Source organism: Epinephelus lanceolatus, chromosome 6 (genome assembly GCF_041903045.1).
Source record: "Epinephelus lanceolatus isolate andai-2023 chromosome 6, ASM4190304v1, whole genome shotgun sequence".
NCBI classification, from domain to species: domain Eukaryota; kingdom Metazoa; phylum Chordata; class Actinopteri; order Perciformes; family Serranidae; genus Epinephelus; species Epinephelus lanceolatus.
In genome coordinates this window covers 13,163,039-13,189,079 of record NC_135739.1, presented here as the reverse complement: position 1 = coordinate 13,189,079, position 26,041 = coordinate 13,163,039, and the positions used below count along the sequence as shown (strand labels likewise).

The window sequence follows — 26,041 nt, the reverse complement described above, 5'->3', positions numbered from 1 at the left end:
CAGCAAGCGAACATGCTGTCTGTGGTCATTTTTACTTGACCAGCGGACTTCACTACAACCCGGTTGGCTGTAGACCAGCAGAGATGCAGGTGACACCATCAGCCGGCTTGAGTCGCGCTCACACGTCTGTAACTTTTCTCTGTAATGTTCTAAAATGGTTTCGTCTCACCGTAAATCATTGGTCTGAACAGGGCTCAAGATATAAAATGTCATCATTCATCATTTTATTTTATTGAAACTGTCCATGGGGTTGGAATATGGCCAAAAACATGTTTTGTGAGGTCACTGTGACCTTGACCATCAAACTCTAATCAGCTCCTTCTTGACTCCAACTGGACGTTTGAGCCAAAACTAAAAAAACTTCCTCGAGACCTTCTTGAGATATCGCATTCAGGAGAATGAGACAGCTGAAAGGTCACACTGACCTTGGCCTTTGACCACAAAAATCTAATAAGTTCGTAATTAATTCCAAGTGGACGTTCGTGCCAAATTTGAAGAAATTCCTTCAAGACCTATTGAGAGGAGGCATCAGTATGGAGGCGTAAAAAGTAGGAAAAAAATCAAGAAAGGCTTTTTTCCCCCCAAAATGACACAAACTCAAAAGCTTACTGAATCCTGTAGCCCACATGTAGCTTATGGTGACCATACAGTACAGCCAAATTCTATACCTCAGTAATTTATGAAAACATAATTCTACAGTTTTATAGTTTTCCACAAAGAACACATGAACAAGTGACATTTTAAATATTAGGTGTTCAAATTTAGACTGCATTGACCCATTGTCCCGACCTTCCTGGGGAGGTAGAACTCCCAAAATTGTGCCCTTCATGTTGGGTTGGGCTTTAAAAAACTTGATGAATTGTTAGTAGGCACCTGTATCTATTTCATTACTGTTGAAGTAGGCTGTGAGTAATGAAAGGTTATTTCATGTTAATTCAATAATGTTCCAACCAACCCTGCTCTCCCCTGTGGCTGTATTTCTCTCTTTAGCTCTCTTCTAAACTTTGGCTCTGCACTTTAAGGCGTGGGCCAGCAGGATGGCTTTAAGGTCTGAAGAAGAAGAAGAGGTCAGACATTTTGAGATGTTCCCTTTGTAGATCACAGGCTGGATTTTCTCTCCAATTAATTTGAAGGAGGTGATAAGGAGAGGCAAGAAATCAATACGAGCCCGAGCAACGGAGGAAAAAATGAAATGAGATTCATGAGAGGGAACCTTATCTGCGATCCGTTCCCACGCCTTGATTAACAACCATTCCCCTGAAATAAAGTGAGTTAGAAACACCTTTGCTTCATTCATTTATTCACAGATTGGAAAACAACCCTAAAATAACACCTTTTTTTATAATTTGGTCCCTCAAGGCTCAACAAAAGCAAAGTTGTTAAGAAAGCTTGTTTTTTTTTTTTTAATCTTTGAGAAATTAAGCAGTTTACTAACAAGCAAGGATTACAGAAATACTTTAACTTTCAAAGAGATAAATCTCACAAAATCTCATCACAGCATCCTAGCATGACTCGGAAAAGTACAAAATCTCTAGTCATACCAATGTTTCCACTTCTGCCTTTTGAACAAATGAGCAGTACCTATGGATCATTTTGTACCGTAAGTCTGAGAAAACATAAAGATCTGTACTAAAGTGTTAACTCTCATGCAGACCTACACACAGCTATGCATCAATGCGTTTGACAGGCTACTGGTTAGTATACAAACACCATTAACCACAGTGTCCCCAGTTATACAGCATCTGTCTAAACCTAATAAAGGACATCCATTAAGTCTAGCTCCTGTGACATTGTGCTTGTATACACAGCAAAGTTTCATCTTTGTACACATGTAGGGAAAACCCTTATGGCCGTTTTCTTTAAATGGTTGCTGTACTGTCATCTGACTCAGCGCTTAGACATTTTGGCTTTTGATCTGTGGGAAATGCAGCTGTCTTCCCCCTTCCTGTCTCCAACCCTGTCAGAATTTGCTGAGTAATTATTATCATCAGGGACTCATCAGTTCCATCATAACCAAGAGGGGGATTAATTTCCTTTCTGCTGATTAGCGCCGCCATAAAAAGAACGTCGTTTGATTGCACAAAATTGTGCCGGAGCACATTGTGTTTCATGGTGACATAATGTGTGTGTGAGGGGAGCAAAAAAAAAAAAAACCTCTCTCCTCCTTATTTGAGTCCTTTCATCTCAGTCATTGCTCTCCTAATGAGGAACGCAGCTTCTGCACTTAGCCACAAGAGGAGACTCCTGTCATGCAGCGGAGAGAGATCTAATCTAGGCAGACTGGAGAGGAGCATCATCATCATCACACCCAAACAAAGAGAGGAGGATAATGTTCTTTTCCCCCTGATTTGCTATTCAGGTCTTTCAATGCACTGCATGGTAACGGCCTCAAAGAACGAGGGAAGGGAGACGGGGGATGAAAGGCGGAAACCCCTCTCTTGTTATGATTAATATTCAACACCATCTTTTGCAGTGGCTCCCCTCGCTGCACGTGGGAGAGACGGAAAGCCCAACAGCCCCTCTGAGAATGAGATTTTACGAGCGTGACTGGGTTACAATCAACCTGCTGCTGCTGCTGAGGATGTAAAAGCAGAGATCTGTGAGCAAAGATGGATTTTCAACATAATTCTGGCAATCACTGCCCACAGGAAGTAATTCGCTTTCGGGGTTTCCATTGGAATGGCAGTAGCAGTTTGTTTTAATCTCACCAAGCGCCAAATAAGAGAGGGAAATAAAGTGGACTTAACTACAAACAACGTCTTTGTTGGTTTTACAAGTCGACAGGAAGTGAAGTCTTCGGCCCCCCTGAGGGAGGCATCTACTGCGATGTCAACTTTCTCAGCAGAAGAAGAGGAAGAGGAGGGGAAAACAAGAATGTCAGATGCGGACAAATCAAGCCTGTTCTGTGAGTCCCATGCACAAGGAAGCATGCCTTTCTTATAAATTCAATAAACACCAAACATCAGTGAGGGCAGCCATCTTGTCTCATAGCTTTAATGTAACTGCCCACCTTATGGCTGTAAACCTGTGCACGAGACTGAGTTTGTTCTCCCTGTCAGGACAGAGGTCATGTCAGTGACGCCTAGAGTACTAAGAGTCATAGCTTATGGAGATTACAATCGTGTCTATGACTGATAAAGAGTTTAGTTCTGTCTGTTGGCGCAGAACCTGTCCTCTTCAAACCTGCCGCACTCTCTGTTTTCATTGTCATTTAAGCAAAGCAGATGTACAAAAATATATTAAAAGTCATAAAACAAACCAATAAAAAATAAACACAGTTGTCACAGAGCTGAGAAGCATTTTCAGCCAGAAACAACAAACATCATGACCAGTCGCCAGAAGAAAAGGTTGGCATTGTACATTTCTGCAAACCACGGTTACATTCGTACGTTTCATACGAATCATATAAAAGTTTGTAAAGTGACGTAGTTCTGATTAGATTTATATGAGCTGAATTGGTCATCGGGAGGTGGAGGGGGTGGATGTCTGCCAAGCTGCACACCTCTGTTTTAGAGAACAGAGTGACATTAGCGGTATTTCCAGCCATGATTGTGCCACCAAAACCGGATGTTAAAACAAAGCATGATCTTTTCTTGGTTTCTGCACCTAAACGTGACCACACATTAGTACATAATAACGTACAAATGCTACATATCCATGGATTGCAGTGACATACAATGCCAATATTCATTCTGGCGACTGGGCTGCAGTCAGACACGCAATGAGGACAATCAAAGGATATCTTCTTTTTAAAATAACACCTTATGGGAGAAACTTTTTTGGCCATTGCAAACTGTGTTATTCAATCTAAACCAGTGGTTCCCAACCTTTTTGGCTTGTGGCCCCATAAAATCAAGCACTGTCTACTTGTGGCTCCTGATGACTTGACTTGACTGCTGCTGACATGACTGGACCATAGACTGAATACAAAGATGGACGACATGTCTGCCCTTCCTCCCATTGTACAAAAGTGAAGCCAAAATATCCCAGATACAGACAGTGCCATCTTCATCATTTGGAGTCTGTGCAGTAGCAATCAGAACGTGAAGCCGCTGTATTGAGTTCCTGCCTATACACACATCCGACCCAATCCTGAGCAGTGCTATAGATCATGAGCACACTGATTTACACACACAGCTGTCAATCATGACGTCAAACACCCTTTCAATAGAACCTTTTAGGGTCGACGTCACAATGATGTCATTTTGTTAGCTGGAGGCAAATCATGACTCCACCACAGGGCTGTAGGCTACATAGGAGTCTTAAAATGTCGTCTTGTTGTGTTACTGGGAGCCAGAATCGAAGGAGTCATGGCTCAAAACTTAACCTTTTATCACATACCAGCCACCACTGCCCGTCAATAAAAACGAGGAAAACTTTGGTCACATGCAATAAGACGAAAGAACTGGACGGAGGCGATCATCAAAAATGCTCCCATGTGCAGCGCACACTTCATATCAGGTTAGGGAAAAAGTATTTCCTGTTGTAGGGATGGATAACGGTATGTGTATTATGTGTTATCATGTCCACCTCATCGGAAGTCGGGGAGGTAATAAGAGAAATATTGGATTTCTCCATAATGCTAACTTTTTAGCGCATTAGCTAACGTTAGCATCGATAGCAAAACAAACTAAGTGACAGCGTAATGTTACATTTTGGCCAGTTTGGTCAGTGTTTATTTATTTAAGTAACACTCACGGTCCTGCAGAGTGAGTGACCTGTCACGGTGCGTTCGTAAATTCACTCGCATCATCTTCCTCCACTGTCTAAAACAAGCCAACGGAACTTGTTAGCACTGGCTAATGACTGTGTAGAATTGTTTTGCCTCCAGCTAAGCCCCGCCCACCGAAGACCGTCATACTGTTAATTAATAGTAAAAGGGTCTATAACATCAAATAATTAAACATGTACTTTGATGGTTTAAGTTGGACCATGTCCTATCTGCTGACATGGAGGGGGCGGAGTTTATGACCTGCACTGCAGCCAGCCATCAGGGGGCGTTTGAGATGTTTTGGCTTCACTTTTTGGGAGCTGCCATGCTGTCAATCTTTACTGAGTTAGACAGGTTGTTGTAAATCGGCTCGTAGAATTAACAACACTTGATATCAATATCAGTGTGAAAAATATTAAGTGCTGCTAGAAGTTGCTGATTCATGGGGGACAGAGTCGTCCTTAACTATTAATCGCTTACGACAAAACCAACCAAAAAACAACAAACCAACACAAACCAAACCAAAAGAAAACCATAATCTTCTGTAAAAGAAATAAATAATTTTTTAATCATGTCAGACTTCTCGTGGGACCACCACAGGCTGGGAACTACTGTCCTAAACAACCAGTAGGAACAACTTAAGGATGCATAAAGCTTTGATTGCTTAATGATGGTATACTAAATTATTTTTAAGCTCATGAATAGTGATACAACTACTTATTTTCCACTAATGCATGATGGGACTAGCAGGGTAACTATTGCGTCCAGATCTGTAGCTTTTTACTCGTCTAATAGCACCTGGTTTCACAGTGGATCAACAAGTACAGCTTCACTTATTCACACCAGAGAACAGGGACATGAGTGACAGCAGTAGAGACGGAGACAGACTGCAGACACAGAGACAGCTGATGAAGAAACAATTATTACTAAAACCATATGATTTTTGATATGTTAGCTCTGTTTGTTATTATGAGTTGTATCTTTTCTCAGAGAAAAATGCAAAACGGCAACACTGAACAGCTTTGTAATGTTAACAGGCATGACGACAGACAGGCTGCATTTCTAGTGGATCAGCTGTATGTAGGACGATGACTTAAAGCATACTTTCCGTTATGAGTTTATGGGTCTGGATTGCACCATTCAAGCTGTACACAGAAAAAAACTGAGGCGAGACAAATCAGCAAAAAGAAAAGTGTGTATCAGCAGGAGTGAGGTTGACGAGGAGGACGACTGGAGCCGTGCTACACTGGGCTGTGGTCCGGAGAAGCGTGCGTGGCCGTCACCGTCACGCACTCAGTGGCTGTGTCCTTGGTTCTGCGAAGGCCCATGTACAGCCTCTCATCCAGGTTAGCAGTTAGTTTGTCTGTGAGCTCTGCTGTGATGGTCTGCGGGCCGTAGCCTGAGGAGTCGTGCTGCTGAGGGGGCGAGCGCTCGTCTGGGGGCTCTGGAGGGAGTCCAGATTGTTTGCTGTCCTCCTGAGAGTCGGGGTGCTCACCCTGCCCTACGTCTTTCTCTGAGACAGAGGGTGGAAGAGGTGGAGGAGAAGAGGAGGTGCGGTCCTCTGTGTCTGTGACACCCTGCTCCCTGTCCTTGCGCCCACTTTCAGTAGTCGTAGGCTCTACCTTTGGAGTGTCAGGAGTGCTGCCGGTCCCGTCGCTGGCCTCCTCATCAGGCGCACTGACGATGCGGGGCAGCGTGCTGTGGTAGCTTGTGTCCAGTGGGTAGTTCACGCTCTCACCCCTCCGTAGCGGGGTTCTCTGTCTGTCAAAAGAGGACTGGAAGTGTCTGACACCAGGGTCGCTCCATTGCTTGTGGCGCTGCCACTGCTTGCGGAGGTGAATTCGGGACCGGTGCTTCCTCAGCGGTGACTCTTGCTGGTCAAACTGAGGGTCGTGGCGGAGAAACTCATGGAAGAGGGCGTCCGTCTTCTCATCTATGCTGTAGTCTCGCCGATGCAGCGTTGGCGGTTGAGGTGAAGGCTGCGCAGCCTCTCGAGGTGTGAGCATCTGACCATATGGGAACCAGCTCAGTGAACCAGCACCTGTTTCTATGGAAACTCCTCCACTAGCACCCAACAACAACTCATCCTCCGGTTCCTCCTCAAAGAGATGAGACTCAAAGCTCTCACCAATAGTGCCAGTTCGCCCTGCGTTGGTAAAGTGGTGCCTTTTTTCATGAGCTGTTCTGTCCTTAGGGCTGCCGCTCATGCTCCCGAACAGTCGCAGGTCTTCTGGACCACGAGTTGGAGCCTCAATCGACGCATAGCCGCTGTCCATCTGCAGCAATTTACGAGTCCCTGATTCTCCATCACTGCCTCTCTCCGAATCTGTGCTTTCCTGTTTCCTTCTTCTTCCCTCCTTCACCCCAAACCTCTCATCCATATACATCGAAATGTCCTTGTCATCGTCTGCACCCTCTGCCTCGTCCCCTAAATCCTGGGACGGGTAGCTGGGCAGCCCTCCTCTCTCCGTGTCCGTGCGCCCGCCCAGCGAACACACACTTTCAGCATCACTGCACACAGAGTTCCTGTCATTGTTGCTGCTCTGGTCAGAGGCGGCGTATTGTTCTAGTGACGCACGTAGGGTCCAGATGTCTTTGTAAAGTGACTGGGGGTCCTGGGGATCTAGGGGTTCCAAAGGGTCTGCACCTTCCCTTCTTGCCAGGGACAGTGCTTCATCTTGGGGATCAGGGGATAGGCCAATCACCCCTGGTCCTCCGTGGCTGCAGCTGGGCTCCACCATCACCTCTACCTCTACCCTGTAGCGTGCACACAGGTGTGGAGAGACGAGATAAAATGATAATAGTAAAGAGAGAAGGAAGGGGAGGAACACATGGACAGGCAAAACAAGTGTCAGTGTCAGAGCATCTCCCTAAATATCACATTCATCTGACACATGGCCGTGTTCACAGTGCACAGAATGATTTTTATGACTTGCAATGGCTGCTGTTGCATGTCCTTAAACTAAACTTAGCTGAATACTGATGCCACGCGTGCTTGGAAATTCCCAGAAATCCAATGTTTTCATCTCGGGGCAGCAGATTAAAAAAGACTGCGTACTGTATGAAACACAACTTGACTGATATCAGAAGCAATTAGCTGTAAAGGAGCACGAGGATCATCAAATTTCTTAGCTTGTGGCGGCTTCCAGGAAATTGCTTTTATTTTCAACAACAAACATCTGCAAACATACACAGGAAATACTGGTTTTGTTTAATCTAATATTAAGTGAAATAAAATAAATAGTTATGTAAGACAACATTTAATAAAGGGAGGTTAGTTATTTTAGTAGCATGACTTAATGTTGGGCACAATTTGCTTTGTTAGAATTATTAACTTAAACAAAAATCGCAGTGGCCCTTGCACTTCTGTGGACATCATGACATTCTCAGACCATGTCAGCGATGGAATGGTTTCCTATGCCAGAATAAACCCTGCGTCCCAATTCTCCACTTCACCCTCTCAAAAAAGCGCACTTTGGGAATCCCCCACATCTGGCTGCACATCGTGAAATGGTTCTTGTTTACAGGGATCTCATTACACACAAATCAGCCTGTGGCTGGACAGTATTTACAGTTACACAGCATGTTGTTTTAATCCAATTAAATGTCATCGCTAAACAATTTGCCGAAAAGACACAAGACGGCTGTTTTCAAACAGGATTTTCTACATTTTTCAGATGACTTACAGTTTAATTTTCTTGACACTGACATTTCAGGTTTAATTGTATCCCTGCTCATCTGGCTAAAACAACCACTTTGAGTTTTTTGGCAATGGTGTTTCACGCATATTATAAAAGCACACTTTTATGCTCAGGCAAAGTGGTGAAGAATTGGGACGTAGGGCCATATCTTACTATATATCATTACCATATGTCTTCTAGCTACAGTAAAGAAATGAATGCAAGGCAGCAAAGCAGTGAACAGGATGAATGGGCAAGGGAATTAAAGATACCTGCCGAGGGAGGGGGGTGGTGTGGAGGGAGGTGAGAGGAGGCGTGTGGTGGGGTGGCTGGGACGGTAGGCGATGTCCTGGGTGCGGGCGATGTACTGGATGAGGTCTATGTGGTGCGCGTCATTGTCGTCCTGGTCCATGCTCTCGCTGGCGGCTCGCTGGCGCTGGAACTGTCTCCTCTTTGGAGAGCCTGTCTCACAGCGAACACGGGGGAAAGAGCAGTGAGTCGTACAAGTTGTGTAACAGCAGGTTGGAGTGAAGTGACACTTGATTCAGGAGAAAGCTTCCATCAACTGTTGAGGTTTCTGAGGGGATTTTGGTATGATGGAGGGACTGAGCCTGGGGATGCGCAGGGAGAGAGTGTGTATATAGGATGAAGGGGATCGGCAGGGAGGATTTACTCAGGGGCTCAAATTGACTTGGAACGACCCAACTTTACGTCACTGAGCCATCTGTCTCGTACATGTGTGTGTCTGTGTGTATTTCCGAGTCTAAGCGGCCAAAAGCCATCTCACAGTTGGTTGCTGGAGCCCCCTGCTTAACTATTGTCTGTTTACCACCAGAGATTATTGCCAAAAATACCAAACACACAAATAAAAAGAGAAAATACATCTACATAAGAAAGAAACTGTCAACAGTACAACTTTGTTTCCTCAGTTATTATGATGAACCACAAAGAATCGTTGCACCTCCCTGCTGCATTGGCACAGAGTGTTTCTAAAAATACACTTTATACCATCAAGGATCCATTACCTCTGGTGTCCAGACTCGACGCTCTCTGGCTGCTGTCCAGCTTCCATTTCTTGATCTTGAAGTAGGGACTGGCCCCCTCCAGACTAGCATGGCGCCGCAGTTTAGTGAAGAACTGCAGAACGGGCCCCTGGCTTCCTGCACCACTGCCAGCAAGAGGGGCACCAGCGCTCCTCGCCATGGCTCCCTCTCCAACACTGACACTGCTGCCTCTGCCCCGGGGCCCAGCTCCCATCATCTCGATCTGAGCAGAGATAGGGAGAGAAACGTGGTGAGAAAGAAAACCTGCCAAGACTAGTGGTGTGTGTATAATCCTCTCTGACAGTGATGTTGCACACAGGCTTCCTTGTTTACCCATCAACCATCACTTCTGTTGGTCCTCCCTCAGGCTCTGTGACCCTCTAATGTCCTTATGGATGACTCAATGGCTGACTGGCTGCTTGAATAGCTGTTTAGTGTGCTGAGTGACTGTCTTAAAATAATTCATCACTCCACAAATGATTAACTCCACACACTTCACTCTGACCTGTATACGGCATGTTTCCACAACATGAGCTCTTACAGGTGATTTGTATGCACACTCAGTGTTAGTGAGTAGGGATGTTCCTTACTACTAATTTCGTTGAAGCGGAAGTTTAAACTTAGACTAGTTGGCTAGTTTAAAAGTAAGTAAGCATTCAGACAACAGACAAAACTGAGCTGTTGAACTGAAAGAATGGGTGAATGCAATGGTGGAAATAGCATCTTATGAATGTATGTATGTAAGAATAAACTGTAATCAGGAGAAAGGAGTATCTTCTTGGGAGCGGTTATGGACTCATATCAAAATGGAAGATAAGCCTACATAATATGACAGTAAACACTGTCAGAAAATATGATTGCATACATTATAAGAGCTATTTGGAATCATTAATCACATCTTTCAATAACCAAATCGTATCTTAAATGCTGCTGAAATGTGGCACGCTTTGCTCCGTACATTATGAACAGCTCACTAAATAAAATCAAAACACTGTCAAACTACGCTGGTTTTATGAGACGTCATCTTTGCCCGACTTTCCACCTCCCTTCTTGTGGGAAAAATAGACAAATGTGGTTTTTTTGGTTTGTTTTTCCTTCGTTTTTCTTCTGTAATCCAGCCTTGTTAACGTCAGTAGCTAACAGATGCTTGTTTTTTATAAATCAACATTTGACTGGAGAGACATTTTGATGCAAATTATGTATATAATGTGTGTATCAGTAAAATAACGTTAATAGTAAGTCTAACTGACTAGTATTTCTGATGGTCGTAACATTTAATCAACTAGTCTGGTGATTTTTAAACTTTTTGTGCCCATGTACCTGTATTTGTATCTGTGCACAATAGCATCTATAATGTATCGCGACATAAGACAATATAAATAAGAAAAAATAAGACAGGTAGCTTTTGTGTTACTGTCGACTGACATTTTTTTTCTATTAGTGGTAGGCCGTCTGCGCTGGTGCTTTGTTGTAATATGCTCCGTACAATAAAGCGATCAATTGTCCCACTCACGGCTTTCTCCTTTTAATTGTCATCATCCCTCACACTGGCTGCCAGTCAGAGCTTATCATGTGTCACACTCTTGTAATTCCCACACACAAACAGCAAAAAATAGGTTTCTTGTGAAGGTTTTTTTAATTAAATTACATTTTTCAGCTAGAGTTTGCCTCTTTATTAGGAAATGGGTGCACACAACACACTGATACAGTCGATTAAAAATTCATTCTTAACGTTTTGTATAGGCCCAGTTGAATATTGCAATAATAATGTGTGGTTATCACAAAAGCCCACAGCACACTGGACTGACTAGTCGATCAGCTGACTCGTGCACATCCCTACTTGTGAGGTATTTGCACCTGTGTTTTCAAGTGTATTTCATGTACAAAATCTCTCTGTGACGAGCCAAACACAGAATTCATTACCAGAGATCCTACAGCTTAAGACAAGTGGTTTTTAAGACTATTTTAAAGCCACTCACAATGAAATTTAAGACCAGTTTTACAAAAACCAATACTAATGAAAAACAAAACAAAACACACATCAATTATTTAGAGTTAGGGACAATTCTGCCCAAATGTTATTTAGTATTGTAACATAAAACATCACTTTGGGTGATGTTAATCTGAGAGGCTTCAGCAAATTACACATATATATATATTTTAAAAGTTACCAACTATTTTGAGATTTTACAATGCAACATCAGAAAAAAACAATTCATAAAATCCTACTTTCCATATCTCACCATTCTGAAGACTTACAAAAGATCGATTTAACATTTTTTAGATTACTGAATTCAACGCCTTTTAAGACTTGTTAAGGATCCGCAGGAACCCTGCCTTCATCACTTGATGTGAAATATATTTAACAATAGTTGGAGGTAACTCACAGAGCTGGAGCTCGGCTCTTTGGTGCCAAGAGCGAGAGTGTTCTCACTGAAGCTGGTGTCCACCACAGAGTTGAGAGCATCTCCAGGGAGGGCACAGCTGGGACTGACGCTCAGGCTGGTCAACGCTGTTTGTGGCAGGGGGCACAGCATCGGCTAAAGGGAAGCACAAAAATGACATTTTTATTCCTTTTGAATTAGAGCTGGGCAACACATCAATATTATATCAATACCACCATATGAGACTAGATATATATGAGACTACATATCGTTTTAGATTTTGGATTTAGTAATATCGGAAGTGTTGTCTTTTACTGGTTTTAAAGACTGCATTACAGTAAAGTGATGTAATTTTCTGAACTGTTATTTGCTTTATCCAATTAGTCATTCTAGCCACATTACACCATGTGATTATTCAGCAACAATCACATGGTGAAAATTTTATGTGAAAGTATCAATAGTCAACCCTACAATGTTGTTTTAATATTGGTATCAAGGTATTTGGTCAAAAATATCATTATTTTGATTTCTCCATATTGTCCAGCCATATTTTGAATCAGTTGTTGAACATGCATGTTTTCAGTGAAGCTCTGTTGAATAATCCAGATATTCAGAATCATACGACTGCAGACACGTTCTGTAGCTCAACTTCAAAAGTTTGTTTTCATGTTTAACATCTATGAATGAATATTAAGTCCAGATCCTCTCCCCAGCTGTCAGCCCTGCGCCAATGATTGAACATCTAAATGGGAAAATCAATGTGCGCAGCCTGTTGAAATGAGCAGGCAGAGCGCTTTCTGAGAGATCCCTGTGTTTGGCTACATTAGCTTGATATATTTTCTTGCCCTGACCTCAGTGATTGATGTTCTAATTGACCCCAGTCACGTCTAACGATGCTTCTGGACTAATAGCAGGTTAAAGGCCGTCACCTGGAAGATGGAGAGGGCCGACTTAGTGACGGGGCGCGTCGTCATGGTGATGCTGTTCTCGGCCGAGTCGCACTCGTGGATGGTGACTATCTTGAGAGCTGGGGGAGTGATGTGGAGGTGTGTGAGCCGGGCGTTCTTCAGGTGGTGAAAGTCGCCCTCGGTCAGAGTGTACCTGGGGTGAACGACACAGAGTTAAATCAGAAGCTATAAAATCTTTTCAAGATGAGACATAAGTTGGATACATTCTCAATAAGTCATAAATCATGAAGCTCATCCCTGTGTGAGAGGCGAACAGCCAAGGGGAAATATCTGACTTCAAACCCATCACACCTTCACTGGATTCTGCATTTAGCCCCAAAGAATAATTCCTTCTGAAGAATTTGCATATCAGGCTCAAGAGAAAAATAGGGCAGTGAAATAATGAGGAAGGGTGAGTGCTCTTTGTGTCCACAGCATACATAATGCATCCTGGATTCATCCTTAACCCTAAACTAACACAGAAGAGTGATGGACACAGTTAAACGTGTAAATCCTTTGATCTCAGAAAGCAGTAAAGCTGCAGCGCACAGACATTAATGCGAGTTGAACACTGAATAAGAAGCATTTGCAAATGTGGGCTTCTGTGTGTGTTGACTCTCTAACCTGCGGCCCTTCTCCTGGGCTTTCTTGCCGTGATCGAAGAGCGCAGCCTCATTGAAGGAGACACGACGGCCTGTGGTGCCCGTAGAGAGGAAGCGCTCAGTCTCCTGGTCGTGAGAGCTGGCCATTGACAGGCACTCTGACTCATCCACCCTGATGGTGATTTCTACCAGAGATACAAGAGGAAGGAGACAGAGGAGGCAGACAGAGAGATGGGCGAAGGAAGAGCAAGAGATTTTGTCATTCAGTGAAATATCTCAACATCTATTCAATGTGGTGCTCAAAATGTTAATTTCTAAATACTATGGTTTATAACCAAATACCTATAAAACTGTACTTTGTATTCAGCACTAATTAGCAAAGGTTAGTATGCTAACAGACTATATAAAGACGCGAAAATGGGAAACATTATACGTGCTTAACATTAGCATGTTAGCATTGGCTCTTAGAGCATGTTAGCCCAGAGATGAGAACTTGAGTTTGAACTTGGACTCAAGTCGCAGTTTAGCTGCACACACAGTGACTTGAGACTTGACTGAAGACTCATCCTCAAAAGACTTGAGACTTGACTCTGACTTAAGATTTGGGACTCATGAACAGTTTTTTTCAGCACATTAACATTACGTAAATGTCTGACAAGCTGAATATCATCTCTTCCTTTATTATTGTGCATAATGTGGTGTGTGCAGCCACAGTGACTGCAGCAACAACATCATGGTGAGCACACATGCAGCTGCAGTGCCATTTGTCATAATCTTTGTCTATAATATCTTCATACAAGGCCCTAACAAAAGAATCACTAAATGCATCGTTTGTGGTATCAAAATAAAGGATACTAAACTCGATGATACTAAACTTTATCATTCTTCTTGAAAACAACTTGGACCTACCCTTCAAAGACTTGAGACTTGACTTGGACTTGCAAAAAATGACTTGTGTGCATGTCTGTGTTACCCTGCTTACCCTGCAAAAGCTGAACTATAGGCTACAGCTCACAGTGTAAAAGTAAACCACCACATCACTGCTGATCGCCACAGAAGACAATGAATATAAAGGGAAACTTTGCTGATATTGAACCAGCTGTGTTCAGATGAACGGTGTTTGGCTTCGCCCCTGTGCAGCTGACAGCACCCGGACCTCCACCACCGGACGTCAAACACCGTTCATCTGTGCACACTGTGATGACACACAGCTGGCTGAATATCAGCAAAGTTTCCCTGCTTCCCTTCACTGGTTCCTGTACAGCAGGGTCGGTCTTTGTGTCACTGTTATAATCATTAAAAAGCAAAAGCAGCATGTGTATACATTCAGTAGGCTATATCTTCAGTAGCTAGCTAGCTAACCCTACACTTTTCAGGGTTTGATTTTGGTTTGGGAACAGGGAAGAAACGTATATCTTCTTCCAGCCTCTCCAGGTAACGAATATCATTAATACACGACGTGCCCCAGGCACAACATTTAGCTCCAAATCCACAAAACCAGCCTGAAAATGAAGGAAAACTGAAACGACTGCATTAGAATCAATGGAGCACAGGTGTGTTGTTGTCGGACCCTGGTCTGAGCCGTCCCAATGCTACGTTATGATTGGCCAGTCTGCGTCCGGGGGTGGGATTTTCAGTTCAAGTTTATTATGTAGAGTACAACATTCACTCTGTTGCTTTGCATTTTGTCGCTGTATAGGAACTTCCAGTGGTGTAGTGGTAGCTGATGAGGTAGATGTACTACTTGGTAGATGGGTAGGTTACAGAGGAAGAAGTGGGCATACTCTCCTATATAGTCTAACAGCTTTTTGGCTGATAGGTGAGTAAATGGCCGTAAAAAGATGTGGGTATACCCCGTATACCTGCGTATACCCTCCACTACACCACTGGGAACTTCTTTTGGCACATTTTCAGACCACAGGCTTTAGCAAAGCCGTTGGGGCAACACTTACGCACTTATGTTCCTAAAACTTTTCAGCTTTATTTCCCGGTTTAAAACATCTGTTAAAAAAGTTATCAAAAAGTCATCAAATGTAATAAGTTACATTACTTTGATGAAGTAATTTCAATAGTTACATTACTTATTACACTTTCAACAGGGTAACTAGTAATCTCTAACCTGTTACATTTCAAAGTAACCCCCACAAATACTGCTCAAGTGCTCTGATGGGGGTTCAAAGCACCAACCATGAATCACACTGTAAAAATCTCCATGTCTGCTACACTGTATATTTACAGTGAAGTGAAGCGTCTTATGTTCAGACACCTCTGTGGAGGATGAGTATGGTAACATGGCAAACTGCTGACTTAAAAACTAAACGAAAAGCCTTACAAAAGCAGTTTGGTGCCAAACTGATGCTGCCTCTTAATAAATCACTTTCATCTGAGACATGCATCTGAGTGCATCCACTGGTCCCAAAATGTCAAAATGTGTTCCAGGAATGGCACAGCTACTTAAACTAATTGGGTCGGGATCACAATATTTTAATGGAATAGTCATTACGCATTTGTGCTGACACGATAAAAATATCCCTGCTTGCATCAATCCAATCCCTCCATCTCCCAGCCTGCCCGTCTCCATTACTCCTCCCTCCCTCAGTCACCTCCTCATCCTTCCCTGCCTACATTTCTTCCACTTTGTCCATTTTGCTCTTACCATGGGTGGGCTGAGACTCCTCCACGTAGGTGGTGTTGGTTTTCTCAGGGTCATCGCTGGCCCTGGGGCACACAGAAACATTCACATCAATGCTGTGACACGATCACACCTGAAGTCTGTCTTTCATCTGTAGAACCCCACTGATGCCGGCGACCAAACAGGCAACCACAGTACAAGGCTTTACAATCAGCTGAGTTCCTGTTTGACCTTTCTGTTCAGCTATAAGACAACTATCAGGACATGAGTCTAGGACTGAGCGTTCACCATGCTCTTTGTCTAAATGGCTGCCTGCCTGGCTGTATAATCAATGAGGACCTAAATCATTGCCAGTAACTTGATAACCCTGAGGGCCAGGGGACCTCTTGAACTGATAAAGCATGGTGCTTTATTGGATTGCACATTTCCACTCATCTTTAAGGGCACAGAGAAAATACACGGTAAAGGTCACATTGTTTAGAGGATGGAGTTTGCATCATCATTTCAGTATATTCTGTATTTAAACCTTCCCGTTTCAACTTCTCTCACTGCTGCTGACTCTCCATACAAGCTTCTTTAAACCCATACCCAGGATTTACATTATGAGGCGGAAAAAAGAAACCGAAAGCTCTTCCCAGTCTCCATCTGATTTCATTGTGCAGAGCTATGAGTTGCATGTGTGTACTTGTGTGTGTGTGTGTGTGTGTGTGTGTGGGTGTGAATCGACTTGAGGGATTTCTCCGTCCACCCAGATCTGTGCTTCTTCTTGTCTTTCATTTCCTCTGTGGCTCCCACTTCCTCACAGTGTGTGTGTGTGTGTGTGAGCTATGTGTGCACACGGGGCTGGGGTTGAGATGCGAGATTAATCACCGCCGATGGCTGCTATGAAATCTCATTACACTCATCATTTGTACCAGTCTGCCCGACTCTCCCCTGCTCTCCTCCCGGCGAGCCTCGCCTTTTCACGGCTCGGCCTCTGTGCTCGCTGTTTATCTGCATCTAGCTGGTGCGCTCTCGTATATTCAAGTGTACTTGATGATGCGTGCTGCTGTAGAGAGGGACAAAGCGTCTGGAGGGTAGCCATGTTACTGCTGAATAAACACAGATGAATCACAAATAGATGAGCATGAATATTGAATGTGTTCCCGACAAGGTGTTTTCATAACGGCCCCACAGGGGGTCCTGACAGTCAAACGGCTAACACATTTCATGAGTGAATGCACGGCGTCCTCCTGCTTTAACATGCTTATATGAGTCTCTGTGGACTTACATAATTTTTTTCTACTACCTACTGCTGCACAGCTTCAGATGCTTTAATTTGTTTAATGGATCACTGCACTGTCTGTTAATGGAATCATGCTGAAGATGGGTTTGGGATTCACTGGGTGGAGCAAACTGGACGAATGCACAGGAAGTAGTTAGCTCCATCTGCAACTGAATGAGCCTTATCTATTATACAAGTATACACATTCAACATAAGTATCAGCTTGTCTCAAAATAGTAGTAGCATATGAGGTTAGGAGGAGTAGTCTCTGTCTGTCAACTGTGTGTACTCATGTGTGTTTGATACAACAGAGTATAAGAATCACCTGTGCACCTGCAGACTAAACTATCGTTGTGAAGTTTGGTGTCATTAAGGTGGACTGCATCATAGGAGTAGGGTTGCAGCAGTATACCCTGGCATGAAAATTGACAGTTATCATACCATGAATATTTGCTTATCAACAATATTGAAAAAAAAGCAACCTGACTGAGTCTCACCTTTATTTGTTTTCAAAAGGGAGACTTTTCACTTATCCATCAAAAAATGGTGTTAAGTTTTAATTATAATTAAGCATTTGTTTAAAGAAAAATTGTATCATTGCAACCCTACATAGGAGGGTTTGAGGGTTTAAAGGGTAACTTTGGTATTCTCCAGTTTGGCCACTATTTTCCCATCTTTTTGTATCTAAGTGACTAATGGGAACAACAGTTTCTGAAATTTGTCCAATATTGCATGAGATCGCTGCAGCCAGCAGCGGTGAAACAGGCTGCAATGTAATCCCTGGGGGCAATTGAGTACTGTCAATTGACATCCACTAAAAGTGTTTGTTTTTGCCACTGACAGGCTCAGATTGTGAGTAAGCGGGATTTATACTTCTGCGTTAAATTAATGCCATCCTTATGGCATAGGCTCTGCGTTTACATAGAACCTACGTTGTAGCCTGACGTGCACCTCCCCATAAATGTAACTACAGGTCAAATGCAGGCCTCCTGTCTATTTTTGTAAGCTGAAACATTTACCTCAGTGGAAATTAAGCTTTTATTTACTTTAATTTCACAGACAATAAAAGCCTCCAAAAAATAGCATTTTAAGTGTTGCGTGGGATTTATCCTGGTTTCATATGAGCAGAGAAAACCCCCGCTCATTGCTAGACTAATTTATACAATGTAAAATGCCATAGGCTTGTGCTAATAACATTCGCATGTTGTATTTGTGGGGAAAATGTGTCCAGATTAAGACAGATGTTTTGTCTGTGAAAGCTGCGAGTTATAGTGAAGCCGATTTGTGTACATGTGTTTGAAATTGTCTCTATTAAGCCATGTTTAATGACATAGACACACCACCACCACACAAGTATAAATGCTCACTACAGCGTAGGCTCTGCACAGAGCTGATGCACAAGTAAAAATCCCACTTTACAAGTGTCTGACAACATTTTGAAAAGGATTCCTACTGACACAGACCTTTTTATTTAACCAGAAACAGACTTGAAATTACCATCGCCAAACATACCAGACTCCAGATGCCAGAATATTTGCACATCTAACTGGGTGAGTTATAGGTTTAATTCAACCAAACTAGAGTTGGTGATTGTTCCACATTGGAAAGACAAACTTAAGACACTTTTTGAGTTTTATTTTGCCTCTGTTGGCTTTAGATAAAGTGTGTTTTACAATGATAAAATTGCTGTTTATTTACAGTCTGGTGGCTTTGATGATAATGATTTGTCGGCTGTTTCTGGTTAAACAACAACAAAGATCTTACACTTTGTCAAAGAGGTCTATCTCAGTAGGGATCCTTTCCATGATGTTTTCAGACACTTACAATAACAATCTGAGCCTGTCTGTGGCAAAAACAAGCACTTTTAGTGGACCTAAATTGACGAAATTGGTTGAAATTGGTTACATTGTGGCCTGTTTCGCCGCTGCTGTCTTCAGTGGTTTCGCTCACTACTGGACCAATTGCAAAAATTGTTGTTCCCATTAGTCACCTATACACAAAAAACATCAGAAAATGTGGTCCAGGTTGAAAAATACAGAAGTCACCCTTTAAATAACAGCAAAACCAGCCAACAATATAATATATTATAATGAAAACCAACACTACAATGCTACATCCTATAGCCTCAATCAGTTGAATGAACACCTCTGTGCCACAGTGCCAACAAAGTTATCTTTTATTACAGTGCTCCTGTTATTAGACTGTGTAGCTGCTGGCTGCTGTTATTAAGCCCACCCCTCATATAGGTCCTCACTGTTGGTTACTTCCAGTGTTCTGGACTTTGAGCTTGTGCTGCTAAACTCTTCATAAGTCGCTCCAGCTAAGTGTGTCACATGAAGTGCTAACATGCTGAATGTAATGCATAGTTTTTGCATCGCACCTGGCACAGCATTGCCCTCCTCGACAGCAGCGACGGAAGGCGATGAGGAAGACAGAGATGAAGATCAATGTTCCTACCAGGAAGATGGAGAGGATCACCAGGAGCAGCACGTAGCCATCTTTCTGCTCCTCGGCCTCGATTGGGATCTCCTGAGATACAAAGAGGAGGGCACAGATGAATTAGATGGTTGGAAAGATTATTAGTAACACCTGTTCTTTTTCCTACGATGACAAGCCAAAGGTCTGCAGTGAAAAAAGTCTATATATGTACCTTCATTTTACTGTAGCGACGGATCTGTTAGCTGGTAATTGTACCTTGATACAACTCAGATTTATGAGTGGGCAGTGACGGGAAATTAAGTAGATATATAACAGGAAGAAATGTAGGTGTCTTCCTGTGCTGAATTTGGATATTAAGTGTGCTACTTTAACAGCAAAACAAAAAGCTTCCCACATAAGCATCAACATACTGAAACTATCCACTGATGGAAAATGCTGCACCTCTCTGAGCTGAGGGAGAGGTAGAAACACGACTACTCTCAACTCAGATTCAAAATAGCCTTAACCTGTTTATGAAACAGGTACAGCTGTATCTCAGTTCAGAATCAGGAGTCACATTTTTGTAATAAGACAGAGGGACATGTTATTAGTATGCCACTCGTGATCAGAGAAATGCCATCCCGATTCGACACATCAGCTGCAGCCTTGATTTGACTACCTTACTCTGCAGCTGTTTTACCTTCCTGGTACCGCCACGCAGCTTAAAGGATTGATTCAGCCCCACTGCCTGGTTGGCCTGCATAAAGTGAATCTATAAATGCAACAGTGAAATGAATCAATAAATGCCAGGGCTATTAACCTGTCTACAGTGTACCTTAGCTACGGGAAAGCTCTCACAGGGAGGACTGCAGCTGAGTGAATTAACCACACAAGAAGCACCAGTAGGGGCTCTAGTAACAATATTCCGTTAGTTTTGTGAGGATAATCATGTTTCGACAAAGGAGGACATCTTGAAATCTCTCTCTCTTTATTCATTGGAAAAACTTATTTCAATCTGCCAACAAGAAAAGCAGATGGAAAGCTGTTACTAACAACAGGCCCGTGTCTGTCACTGCTTAAAGGGCCAGTATGTAGGATTCAGGGGAATCTATTGGCAGAATTAGTATATAACATTCATGACTGTTTTCATTAGCTTATTAATAAGTGCATTAGTTACTACTTTTCAATATCTTGTGCAGTATTTTTCACAACATTGTGTGCAATACTACTTCTCATTGTTATATCATATTCAATATAACTTTAACTATCGGGCGCAGTCTGCTTTTTCCACCATTTTAGTTCATTTTTAGTAACTCTTTTACTTATCTTACTCCTGTTGTCACTCTATTAGACACTGTTTTTTTTTTCTTTTGCTCCCTTAAAACACTTGCATATTTGTATTTTTTGCCAGATATTTAATATTCTGTTGTTCTAAAACTGGGCCCAGTGAGTGACCCTGACTTATGGAACCCACTGGTTGCTCTGGTTGTGAACGTTAAATTGTGGTTACTGTACTTAGTGTTACTGTAATTTGAAGCATTCTCTGGCACAGGGATTTCCTTTGGGATGAATAAAGTTCTATTGAACTGGATTGAATTGTAATCACCTAAAACTAATACCCCATTTCCACCAAAATTAGCGTGTGTATGTGTGTTTTTCAAACACTGGAAAACCCATTTTCACTCATTTTGCATTGCCAGTAGACCAGAGCTGTGTACATGGCTCTGCAGCAGATCAGTATGCCTTTCTGTTCTGTTCTGTATGTTGTTGTTTTTTTCTGGTTTGTCACATTCAATGTCATGGATGAGCTGGAAAACAGGGTCAGTAAACAGCAAAAGCAGTATGGAGGCCAGTGAAAATGTTACGGTGGTTACTTTTTCTTTATATTTCTTACTTATTCAGTCTCTTTAACTGTTAAAACTCAGTGCCGACTAAATTTTAAAAGATGTTTGAGTGCTGCTTGGATGGAGACAGATGGTATTTTGTGGCAGCCAGTCATTGCATCTTACCGGCAAAGGGGCTAAAATTAGCATATCCACCCAGGTGTTGTATTTCCATCACTGCCAATTGAAGCTGGAGCCAAAAAATACCAGTGACTACTGCAGAGTCATTTGAACCAGGAGTGATGGGGATTGTGACCTTTCACACTAAATACCAAAGCCAGATGTTAGCAGGTGTTGGTGTTTTTTTGTGTGGTGGGAAAGGGGCCTTACCTTAGAACAAGCCATTTATGTCTACATACGGAGCGAGTCCTTGGCCACTGAGTCCACCATGTTATTTCCACAGCTGCCCAGAATGGACAAATCAAACACTGGCTCTAGATAGGGCCATCTGCTTTTTTGTGGTTTCACATCGGCCACCATATTTCTCCTACTCGCTTGGCACACCAGAGAAGTTTCAGTTTTGCAACCTCACCCCTAGATGCCACCTTCGTGTATGATCTGGTACCTCAACAAGTACATATTTTTGTCAATATAAGTCCATGACTGGCCCTAGCATTCATCTGGACATTTGCATTACTGTGAGTCCACAGTTATTCCTTAAAACAATCAGCAGTTCAGTGCTCGCTGCTAACTGTTAGCTAGGAATCACATTTTACTGTGGAAACCTGATTTATGAGGGAGCAAATCAGTGAATAACTAACTGATTAGATAAATAAATTCCAAAAATAACAAAGAAATAACAAATGGATACACAGGTGTAGCTTTCAGGTGGGACTCAGGGCGCACGTTCCCCTAAATATTTAAAATATATGCATTTGTCCCACCCAATAAAAACATGAAAGGAGTAGAGGACTTTTACTTTGGCAAAATTAAAGAAATTTACACCATAAATTAAGGCAGAAAATGGATGTTTGTGTTAAAAACCGGAGAGAAAGAAATGAGGTGTTTGGTGCTCAAAATTTTCTGGCGAAGGACCTCCAAACCCCCTGTTTCATGTGTCCCCCACAATAACATATATGTATTTTAGTTTCTTCTCTTGTCTTGGTAACGTTTTAAATTATTTTAGATAATAGATGTATAGATATGGTGGAATTAATTTACTACATTACTATTTAATTGCCATTTTTTTTAGATTTTATCTCTGAATTTACTTGGGTTTTTTTTATTTAATGAATAAAAATAATAAGCTGAATTTTGCTTCCCCATGCGGTTTCATCGTGTTCATGTAGGCTAAAGAAGAAGGACTGAAGAAGTTTAAATAAAATGATAGATGGCAACATGAGTGGGAGAGTAGAGAACAACAGAAGGCTTTGTTCTTTTATGGAGCATCAGAATGACGTGACAGCCAATGTTATATAAAGATAACAGACGTTCAGTATCAGAATGATGACCTTATAGATGGCGTGCTGTGCTGAACTCTACGAGGGGAGAACGCAGAGCAAGTGTTAATGAGCGCCAGACTCTGACGTCACATTTTAATTTCTCTGCGAGAGGAAATTAAAGCTGAGATTAGATCAGAGATTTAATTATGTCAGGTCCAGGTCAGGATGTTCTCTATTAGCCGGTCAATCGGCCAGAAGAGAATATGAGGGAAAGAATGGTTCTGGTGGGGAGCTGGACACAACACACACTGACACAAAAAATACACACACACACACACACACACACACTCACAGGAAGTTTGAGAATAAGCCGGTGGCGAAAGGCAGACTTACTGTGGAGTTTTTTGGTAGGATGTTCCAGACGGTAGACTCATTGCTCATGGTCCAGGCCAACTAGAGAGTCCCCCTGAGAGATAACACATGCACACACACACAAGCACACAGAGGAAATGACTGTTACTGGAGCTGTTCATCAAAACACAAAGTCAGCCACCAGAGATACTGCGTTTTATCTGTGTTGATAAATCCAGACATGTAAACAGAAAACTAAACTTAAAACTCAAAAACATAAAACTGATGTCTGATTTATCATAACACTGTACGATGTGATAAAAGATTCCCGTCACTGCAGAAAAATCTTGTTGCATCTCACAGCCATGAAAGACAGCAAGACAAAGCAGAAACCAAATGTATGTGTGTACGGCGTGTGCTTGTGCGCCTGCGTCGAAACCCACAGAAGATGCAAATGTTAGCATCTTGCCTGCAAATCATCACACATAGTTCCATATCAGCCTGCAGACTCTATCTACCTCCCACACACACACACACACACACACACAGAAAGAAACACCAGATTTCACTAAACACTGGCTCCAGCAGCTCCAATGCCACTACTGCTGCTGCTATGCGTTTGCTCTAACAGATCATGGTCATTAATACAGCTATTGCTGCACCAAACGCCCACACACACACACACACACACACACACCTTGGATAGATCTACTCACCCAGCAGGGTAGAAGCAACATGCCAGCAGCACTCAGCGCTCCTTGCTCTCCTGCCAGTCACTGCAGCACTCAACTTCAGCACCACAACCTGTAAGCTATTGCCGCCGTGGCTGTTTTGCTGCCAGCCTGTCTAACTCTCTGCACCTACCGTCCGAGCGTGAAAACAGTTACGGGAAACACATCAGGCTGTGACCAGAATGCTTCCCTTCGCAGTACTGTACCACATCCTGCTTTCTACCAGCCCCAGTGTCTTACCCTGAAGGAGGGCAGTGCGCAGCAGCAGCGAGCTCTGGATGTGTGTGTCAGGCTGTGGCTCAGGAGTCTCCTCCTCAGCTCCCTTGCTGCATCCTCAGCCACCTCAGCAGCCCACCCAGCCGACTGAGCCGGAGCAGCAGCAGCAGCAGCAGCAGCAGCAGCGTTCCCCCTCAGGGCTGGCCCACTGGCCTCGGAGCAACAGGACGGCAGTGCTGCATGGCTGATGAAAAACATACGGCAGAATGACTGGTTAATTATTCAGTTTGTGTAGATAAGTTTGGATTACATAACTGCCTGCATTCAACATATGCACAGGCTTTCCTTTACAGTGTTTTAGTAGTAATGCTCATGGAAAACACAACATTTTATCACAAAAAACATCAGATTTTGAAGAACTGAAGAATTCTTACAACATTGGGAAACAAAAAATGTACATTAAATGCAATAATTCAGCTTGATAACCAGATATAAATCCAGATAACCTACTTACACCTGTTGTTAGGCTTTCATAAATATCAGGAGAAATAACCATATTTGTAAAAGTAAGCAATGCAAATCAGTGCAGCCTTGTACTTTGTTGAGAATTGTTTACTTCCATGGTGTTGCAAACCCTGTAGATTGCTCTATTGATTGGTTGGCAGAGCAGATGGTAAGACACAGGTGTCCCAGCAAAGCCATGTCCCGTCATGCCTAACAAAATTTCCGTCTATCTATGCCAGCTGCATTACTGGAATTATACTGGGTCTGATTCTCGCCTTCAGTAGCCTTTTATGTTGCGTCCCATGATTACCACAACAGCTCAGCACAGCATTGTAATGGCTGATTTTGGACATTGTAATAACCTGTTTAAAATGAGACATTGCTGCACAAAAGAAAGCATCCCGTTTCTTATTGTTCGCTGCTGCAATACAAAATAATGAGCGTGGTCTCAGGCTCTGGCAGCTGTTTCCTTGTGGAGCTGTGGCTGATAAGATCTTTTGCAAGCAGACAAAAATCGCATCACACTACGTGATGTAATGAAGCCGATAGTAAACTTTAAAAATTGATGAAAAGCAGCCACGCTCCGGCGATGTTAATAAATATGCCATCTTGATATTTCACAGGCGCCTGTGATTTTCATCAGTCCGGTGGCACCGACGGAGAAAGACGGCAGCTCACGATATGAATCGGCTGCACGGAGCGAGACGAGCAGGCATGCGGCGGAGGTACGCACTCACCTACTCAGCTGGCCGGGTCCATGCAGAGGTGGAGGGGCAAAGTCAATAACATGAAACTCTTCTGTGAACACTTTAATGTGGATTTTAAAGCTAAAAGTATTTATGAATGAAACCCCACTGTTTAAGACACGCCCACCACCCAGTCAGAGGCGCAGCACGTGACGCACGGAGTGAGGTAAAGCTTAGTGATTGAAGGGTTTCTCCTAATTAGCCTGATGCTCAGTCAGTCCCAGACACTGTTTCTGTGTCAGGGAAGCCTTAGTGTCTCAGTAAATGTAACCTATAACATCCCCTCTTTTATAGATACATTTTTACATTCACATTTATGCTCTTTACTTCATTCATAGATTTATTTTACGTTTGTAAAACGCAGTCATTCGCTTGCAGGTGTGGGCAAAATGGCGACGCAGTCCAGCTTCACAACTCAGCTAGTCTTTCTGTATGTTGGGTCTTCAACACTGTACAAGTGGCAGACAAAAGAGCAACAAAAACTTGATTTCAGACCACACTGGGGCCCTATCTGTTGCTATGTCACATAACTTTGGCGCCATCTACT

The 26,041-nt window shown here is 42.8% G+C and overlaps 1 protein-coding gene across 2 annotated transcripts; it reads right to left on the bottom strand.

Annotated features, from left to right (window-relative positions):
• Positions 1-4,890: 4,890 nt before the first annotated feature.
• On the bottom strand, positions 4,891-25,616 carry cbarpb (CACN subunit beta associated regulatory protein b). Of its 2 annotated transcripts, XM_033621818.2 has the most exons (11): positions 25,486-25,616; positions 24,269-24,488; positions 23,340-23,412; positions 19,644-19,792; positions 16,024-16,085; positions 13,390-13,552; positions 12,748-12,919; positions 11,822-11,974; positions 9,417-9,657; positions 8,664-8,853; positions 4,891-7,468 (listed from the first exon to the last, which is right to left on the bottom strand). In XM_033621818.2, the coding sequence occupies exons 3-11, from the start codon at positions 23,385-23,387 to the stop codon at positions 5,953-5,955; spliced, it is 2,694 nt and encodes an 897-aa protein (XP_033477709.1). In that variant the 5' UTR covers positions 23,388-23,412; positions 24,269-24,488; positions 25,486-25,616; the 3' UTR covers positions 4,891-5,952. The 2 variants fall into 2 exon arrangements, with proteins under 2 accessions (XP_033477709.1, XP_033477710.1); XM_033621819.2 differs by lacking the exons at positions 24,269-24,488; positions 25,486-25,616 and adding an exon at positions 24,014-24,140.
• Positions 25,617-26,041: the final 425 nt, after the last annotated feature.

Bases quoted from the DNA above. Each gene is read 5' to 3' on its own strand.
- cbarpb (XM_033621818.2), bottom strand. From the start codon at position 23,387: ATGAGCAATGAGTCTACCGTCTGGAACATCCTACCAAAAAACTCCACA. The intron at 11,975-12,747 runs GTGACGGCCTTT...GCTTCCCTTTAG, and splicing joins CGGCCCTCTCCATCTTCCAG to CCGATGCTGTGCCCCCTGCC. The intron at 8,854-9,416 runs GTAATGGATCCT...GCTGTGAGACAG, and splicing joins GTCGAGTCTGGACACCAGAG to GCTCTCCAAAGAGGAGACAG.